The sequence below is a fragment of the Triticum dicoccoides genome, chromosome 2B, assembly GCF_002162155.2.
Source record: "Triticum dicoccoides isolate Atlit2015 ecotype Zavitan chromosome 2B, WEW_v2.0, whole genome shotgun sequence".
NCBI lineage: Eukaryota > Viridiplantae > Streptophyta > Magnoliopsida > Poales > Poaceae > Triticum > Triticum dicoccoides.
The window spans coordinates 185,862,870-185,870,753 of record NC_041383.1 but is presented as its reverse complement, the minus strand read 5'-3'; the positions used below and the strand labels follow the sequence as shown (position 1 = coordinate 185,870,753).

At 48.8% G+C, this 7,884-nt stretch overlaps 1 protein-coding gene across 2 annotated transcripts; it reads left to right on the top strand.

Moving 5' to 3' along the window:
- The first annotated feature begins 2,950 nt into the window (after positions 1-2,950).
- Positions 2,951-7,455, top strand: LOC119362961. Of its 2 annotated transcripts, XM_037628244.1 has the most exons (12): positions 2,951-3,969; positions 4,132-4,236; positions 4,322-4,460; positions 5,088-5,179; positions 5,255-5,461; positions 5,611-5,838; positions 5,945-6,005; positions 6,090-6,214; positions 6,298-6,526; positions 6,637-6,723; positions 6,805-6,895; positions 7,115-7,455. In XM_037628244.1, exons 1-9 carry the CDS (start codon positions 2,977-2,979, stop codon positions 6,427-6,429), a joined length of 2,082 nt encoding a protein of 693 aa, XP_037484141.1. In that variant the 5' UTR covers positions 2,951-2,976; the 3' UTR covers positions 6,430-6,526; positions 6,637-6,723; positions 6,805-6,895; positions 7,115-7,455. The 2 variants fall into 2 exon arrangements, with proteins under 2 accessions (XP_037484141.1, XP_037484140.1); XM_037628243.1 differs by having other exon boundaries at positions 6,298-6,723.
- Positions 7,456-7,884: the final 429 nt, after the last annotated feature.

Genomic DNA, 7,884 nt, shown 5'->3' with positions numbered 1-7,884 from the left:
GTTTGCGCCAGCCTAGGCCATGGCTGGAGTAGAGACCGTGGTCAGCGCGGGTTGTGCCGGGTCCGTCGCCATGTTTTCGCCGATGCTTGTTTTCCTTGCACCGTCCTGTCCATGGCCTTCACTCACTCTGAGCGCGCTCACCGCGGCGATCGCCGCTTGTACAGCCGGGTCCAATAGTACATCATCAGAGATATCCCTGTACCTTACCATCTCCTATGAGCGAGCATGCACCACCCTCTTGTCCCTGCCAAGTTTCTCCCAGGCCAACTTGGCCGGTGCTGTCCATGCATCCCCATCCAACTCGGACCCAAAGTGCAGGAACTGTCTGGCGCTGCACGCATCGGGCGCCATGAATCCTCCCTTGTTTTTGCTTGATTTGTAGGGCGATGCTCTCATCGCACCTGTGAACCTCACTGTTTGATCATCTATCGACAGCCTGCAGTCCCTCTCCCCATGTCCTATATGCCCACAGTACATATAGAAAACGGGGGGCTCTCTCATACTTGACCTCTAGGTCCATTTGTTCCTCCACCCCTAACTCTCTAGGACCGATCTCACGCAGGAGAGGAGTGTTTACATCATGTTCTACCCGTACACGGAGAAATTCAGAGATAATATTCCCAAACTTATCAGCATCTACTCCCAAAACTTTCCCCAAAAGGCCACCCAGCGCCCATCTGATCTCCTCCGAGAGCATGAGAGGTGGTACATCATAGATGCGCGCCCAGATTGGCATGACGTTCACCGGCACGTCCGACGCCTTGCCCTGTTCATCAAAGGGAACAATGAGGAATGCATCCTTACGGTGTGTCCAAGGGCCGTTCTGCAGGACGTGCCGGCGATCACCCTCACGCTCGAATTTGAGCATGAAGCGATTGTTGCGGAGAGGCGTGTAGCTGAGCAGTCCGTGCAGCCCCCACTTGCTCTTCAGTTCACCAAACAGGCTCGCCGTGCTGAAGGGGAGCACGGAGAAGAAGTACCCCACAGCGAGCCAGCGGGTACTCATGGCAGCCCTTGCCCTTGTCAGGTCGAGTTCGATCGTTGGCGCGCCACGCCACGCTGCTGGCGCCGCTGCCGGGCCAGGGGGAGGGGCCGGCAGAGCATTGCCCCCTGGCCCGCCATGTGATGAGGAGCCTCGCTCCATTCTCCTGCCCCCGCGCTCGCCGCCGTTCGAAGGGGCGACCTCGAGCCTGCTCTCGGTGGCTTGCTGCTTCATCTTGCGATCGCTGGTGTTCTCCATCTCGTGCTCAAGGCAGGCGTATGGTGTTCTTGCGGCTGTGGTGTGGAGTCTCCCAGTATTGTGCATATCTTTTTATACACGTAACCATGGCTCACACAAGGAAATAGATCCCTTTTGATTGATTTCATCCTTACACACCTGTATGGGGGATCCCCGGTTTGGGTGAATTTGATGTGTTTCTAAATCAGGCATATGGTCACTCCCCCATCATCCACCTGGCTCCCTTTAATTCTTCCCTCGGACTCAAAATCCTCTACCATCTGTTCACTCCCCCTGATCCGTCAGAAACACCATCTGTCCATCTGCGCAATCCTGGGTCGGGGTAGGAAGCATAGCACCACAAATCATTTCTTTCTCTGAATCACCATCTGGGCCACTCTCAATCTTCTCCTTTATTCCCAATCCTTTCCCTACAATCCGGGATTTGTTGATCAGATCTTGATCCCTCTGGCTCCAATCCAATCCGCCCTTAACTGCCTCTAAATTTGATCTGTTTCCTTCCATGGTCCTGCGGAATCGATCCATCCCTTCGCGTACACGCCCCAATATCTCCTTCGATCTTGGCTCACAGTATCTCTCCAATCCCCCCGAGGACGCCCCTCCTGCCCTCGTCCGCTTAACCAGCGAGCGGATCGCTACTCCCATCCTCTTCCGGATCTCCTGGAGTCCTAGCGGGTCCTCCTCGATGAGATCGCGGTGCCCTGGGGATGTAGGCACTCTCTCTCTCTCTCTCTCTCTCTCTCTCTCTCTCTCTCTCTCTCTTGGTTGGGAGGGCGGTGGAAGGCCCCGGCGGTGGCGAGGGCGCACCGGCGGGCAGTCGCCCGGGGGTCGCCTCCCGAGAGGGGGGAGCGTGATTTTCGGGAGTCATTTTCGGTGACTATATCTTTTATCCCGAAAAAAAGTACATCGTGAAATTTGTTTTGCAAAACAAATATACACAAGAGTTTGTGCGACAAAAGTTGAACAAACGATCTATAAATCATCCTTTTTCTTTTAGTATAAAAAAATGCAGTCGACATTGCGGGAGGCTTCGCTGCGATTTGTGGCATCTGTCCTCCGACTCAACGTTCGGTACTCGGCACCGTTTTCCTTCTCCTTTTCCCTCCTCCTGTGCTGCCAAAACCTCCCAAATCGCGCTCCTCACCCCCAATCGAAACCCAACCAACGCACCGTCTTTGGCCCCAAATCCGACGCCGCCGCCTCGCGCCCCACCGAACCTCCTTAGCGCCACCGCCAATCACCCTCTCCGGCTCCACAATGGAGGACGGCGACATCACGGCCAGGGCCAAGCGCATCGTCGAGCTCAAGAGAGATGGGCGCATCGCGGCGGCGCTGGAGAAGGCCGAAGCCCTCGCCGCGGAGCACCCTAGGTCCCTCACCGCCGCCTGCCTCCTGGGGGACCTCCACTATTCCGTCGCCATCGGCGCCCGCGCGGCTGCCGCGGGCTCGGAGAAGGAGCCGGCCGACGCGGAGTCGCACCTCCGTCAAGGTCGCGACGCGCTCTTGACGGCGAAGTCGCTCGCCCCCGACAACGCCGACATCGCAGTCGCGTTAGCTGACCTCCTCGCCGAGTCGTCGATGTACCTCGAGGCAGAGGCCGAGCTGCGTCGCGCTATGGACATGGACGCCACAGCAGCGCCCGAGTCCTCCCGGAGCCCCGTCTCCTCCACTCGGCGCGAGAGGAGGCAATCCTAAGGGTGATCAATCGGCTAGTTGCGCATGAGGCAGGGAGGCTCATGGACGTCGCCAAGAGCGACGACGTTGCTGCAAAGCGCAAGCTGCAGGCGCTGCAGGCGCTGAAGGAAGCAAGGGATCTCGCCATGCGCTTCCCGGGCTCGGCGCGTGCGCGGTTATTGGGCCCCTTCCTAGAGCTCGAGTATATGCTTGCCGTTTCCCGGGAGCATAAGGATCCTTCCTGGAGCAATGGCGTGGAACGCCTTGTCTGCGATGCAGTAGGAGCAGCCAAGGAATTCCCCAATTCTACCGCTGCTGCTTTGTTTCAGGCGCGACTTCTGTTCGTTTGTGGCAATCACATTGATGCAGAGGGCGAGTGCCACCGAGCCCTTGCACTGCAGCACCCTACAGATCCTGTGGAAGATTGCATTCCGACTGGATCCATCAGAGGAGAGGATCCTCAAAGCAGGTTGAGTTCGGTAACTAGGCTGTTCCGTGATTTACTTGACAAGATCCTGCAGTCTGCTGAATCATACTGGGAAAACTGTTTGACATCTGAGAAGAGGCAGAGTTTCTTGTCCGTGAGAATCGATGCGCTAGAGAACAAGTGCAAGATGGTTGAACACTCGTATGATTTCAGTGTATCAAGCGCCTGTAGGTTCTTCAAGGAGCATAAGTCTTGGAGGTCCTGGGTGTGTCCCCTCTGCAGTGGAAAGCATACAAGCACTAGATTGCTCCTAAAGCACATGGTGAAGAGACATTCGCGGTCAGTATTGCGGAGGCTACAGGACATTGTAGATCCGACAGTTGAGCCAGAGAGCGATTGTCTCCTGGAAGGTTTGTTGTTGTGCAAGGACTCGGAGAATCATGATACCATCTGCTTCAAAGAAAGGGATGAGATGTTCAGATTACTTTTCTTGGAACCGAACCGTGGAGAAGTAGCAAAGCCAGTGGACAAATTTCATCAAGACCAGCAGAGCCAAGGAACTCTACTCGTGGAGAACATCAAGAAGAACATGGTGAATTTGCCTACGCATAAATCCGCAACATATGAGGTTATGCGATGCTGCTAATTTCTGTTTTGTGTTTATAAGCATTATATGCGTCATACTTACCTTGTGCAGTACATATTACATGCTTGCTGGCTGCTGCATAGGAAGTTGATAGCTAATGATTTGCAGCCGTTTTTTCTAATAAAATTTTGCTTTGCACTGCAGTCAAGTAACCTGCAAGAAATCAGAGAGCTCTGGCTCCAGTTCCTCGAATGTGCTGTTCTGGACTATGGCAAATCCATCGTGACACTGGCGCGCTCATATCTTTGGGTTTGTTCTGCATAACGTCTATCCCTTTTGCATCTCACTTGGTTATTGGTTCAAGACTTGGATTCACTTATTTCTGTTTCTCCAGGATGAATTTAGAAAATGTATGGCTGGAGATAGAGAAGCCCTACGTCAAAAGATCTCTGCGGATGACATTGAGACCACCTTTTCCAGTCACAGTGCTGTTGATAAAGAGACAATGAAAGAGGAAGTGCTCTATCAAACAGGTACTTTCTCTGTGCCAATATTTATTAAGAAACTACAATTTCTTCCTGACATGGCACTACCAAGGGAAAAAAGGAGGTTCCATAATTGCAATACTTCAAGTGATCACAACCAGAAAATGATCTTGACAGATGTCAGGAATACATAATTTAGTCTGGATACTTGCCAAGCCGTCATGCATATTTTCAGCCTTCAACGAGGGTGAATCTTATTTCCTTTGACGTTTGTACTCTAGGGATCTTGGAGCTGCAAGCAGATGGGCGTATTGCAGTTCAAGAATCTTATAATTAACAAAACGCAATGCTCAGAATCAGTAATAGGATACAATATTCAGAGTCAGTAGTTGATGAAAAAAGCAAATCTAACTTAAAATTTCAGGTGCAGGTTCTGTTGGTTTCCTCCGGTTACCAAAATATCATAATACTGGCGAAAGGTTTATGCTCACTTATGTCTGAGAAGAGAAATGATTTCTGCATAAAAGCATTATACAACATATAATTTGGTAGCGAACAGGATTTCAGAAGCACTTGTTCCAGCCATATTTGAGTATCTTTTTCTTATATATTATTATTCTCTGTATTCAATTAATGTTCATACAAAGTCAAAGGTTAATTATGATCTCAAAGCAGGAGAAACACCAACTCTTACTGCTGACCAAGATACTCGCGACTCCCCAAGTTCAAACTCTCATGACATCAATTTGGTGGATATTATCCTCAGGGTAGGCAACTTATGATTTTGAAAAATGGATTTAATCATTCTGCTGCGGAACTTTTCTGAACTTCTCCAAATGCAGACATTATGGTGCATGGAGCCTCTCCTTGATGAAGTTATGAAGACAAAGCCTATCTGCTCCAAGCATGGCCACGGTGAACCATGTGTCGGTGTCATCGTTCACAAGATCTTACACTTGTGGGAGAAGGCAGAAGATCACCAGCAACAACTGCTCCCTCTAGCCAACACAGTGTGCAGAACCTTGGAGGATGACAATTGCTTTGACGAGGTACACATATTTAATATCCATGCTTATCATTTCTCCACTTATCATTCTCACTTCTGTGCGAAATATGATCATCCAGCATAGCATATTTGCATCGGAAGTACTGACCCATTGATATACAATCATGACTAATTAAGAGACGCATTCTGCAGCGGCAGGACAGAAGCAAGCGTGTATCTGACATCACAGTAGCCATTCTTAATGGACTACACTTGCCAGATGTTTGTTTACAACTTGGAATCATGTCTGATACCATGAGGCCAGAAACAGAAGCTTTTGTTTGCAAGTATCATTACCCTCCTGCTATGAAGCCCATGAGGCCAATGGGTTGTGGTTGCAAAACATGTTCACCTGGACAACTTAATGCAGATCCAAGCAAGGTTTGTTAAATTCTACAAATGTACTTATGGTTGCATACTTGCATTTGTATGTACGATCAATTTCCAGCAGCAGTGCATGTTGAGGGTAATTTATCTTTTTATGCAGGTCGAGCACATATGCAAACAGTGCAGTTCTGCTGCTCTGAAGGACCCATACTCAGCTGTTGGTAATATTTATCTGTAGGATTTGTTACTCATAAGAAAATAAAGTTACCTTGCTGAGTCTTACTGATTTGATTTTGCCATGTCAGTCATACATTGCTCAATGAAGATGGAGGTTCAGCAATCACTGGCGGAAATATGGGATGATACTCTTCAACCTCTGATGACATTTGAGTACAACCATGGCACAATATTTTACGGCTTAGCCGCAATGGTATGTTCATAATAATATCTGTAAAAACTAATTTGATTATGGCCCTGAACCGTTAATGATTATGTTTTGATCTTGACATTAAGGTATTACGAGGAAGGGGAATATTGTTTGATATGAATAGCCATGAAAAGCTGTGCATGGTTTTCTGTTTTGAGATGCACACACAGTATCTTAAAACCCAACTTGGATTCACCGATATATTGAAAAGGCCGTAGAGATGTGCTGTGTTTTTCCGTGGAATGTTGGAATCGCATGAAGTATGAATTGAGGATATTATTCCGAAGTCACATGAGAATATATTTTAAGGCCAAGGTTAAAGGAGAAGGACAAACTTGCAGATATCTTCCCATCTTATATGCACATGTGCTAATATATTCCTGCACATATCCAAGTATAAGCCACCGGATATTATTTCTTTACAGATATGCTATGTGGACAATGAGCCCGTTGGCATTGCTCGATGTGAAAGTAGATGGGTTATGTATGATGCACGCAGAGAAATCAACAGGGTAGGTGTAACATGTAACCTCTTATTGTATGCTCTAACATTTCTGCATGCTGAATCTTAATTTTTGGTAACTTCCATGTAGTGTGAAGTGCCCTGGGAGGATTTGTTTGCTATGTGCAGGGACTGCACTCCAGCAATTCTATTTTACGAGGTCATCAAATAGATTGACTGAGGTATGTTTGCATTAACATTAGTGAACCGTGTGCTACATAATGTACTATAGTTCCTTCGTCCGGAATTACTTGTCGCTCAAACGGATGTATCCAGAATAGCACATGTTCCTTGAATTCAATGTGGTTTTGTGCCAAGTAGTGTAAGTCTTGATATATCACATCTCCTTTTCTAATTTTGCGACGGCATTCAAGTTTTGATCTGTAACATCATCTTTGCAGGTAGTCCAGGTTGCCCTAGACCTGTTCCTGGTTCGTGCGCTCTGTACTCCTTCACCTGAAGATTGAGATTTGTTGATTATAATGATTTCTGAGAATGCCCCTCTGCTCGTGCGATGCCTGACAAGGAGGGTAATATGATAAGCTGAGATGGAGTAAACCGTGACGCGGCCTGCGTGCTGATTGGTGGAAAACCCTCCGGGGCCACTTGTAATGTGTGAGCAAGAGACCGAGTCGAAGCCTCCTTAGTACAGTATTAAGATGGGTTCTCTGTCCTGTAGCGTTCAGGTTGCCTGTAAACATATAATGTACTCTGTCTCTCGTCTACCAATCTCTGTTTCTCATCCCCTTTGCTCTTGGTAAACGACCAGAAGTGGCAGACCAATTGCCCACTCGGTCGGTTAATCATGGGTCGGTTAATCATGATGCGCCACACGTTGACGCGGGTCCCACCGACCGCTCGTCGGCCACTCATTTCCCTGCAGGCATACTTCCTTCCATAAGGCCAACACTAACATGTGCGTTCTGTTTGGATTGGCCACGCGGACACCAAAGTCCGGTTTCGTCCGCCCAACATGGACGGACCCTATTTGACATTTGCGCCGGTTTTCAGTTTTTTTTTAAAAAAATAAACAGCTAGCAAAAGTCTAGTCTTACATTAATTAAAATCCACGGAACGCCTGCTCGATGGCCTCCTTGAGGGCTGCAGTGTTGGCCTCCTGATCCTCCTTCACCACTGATGGTGGTGGTGGAGCGGTGAGTGCGCACGGTGC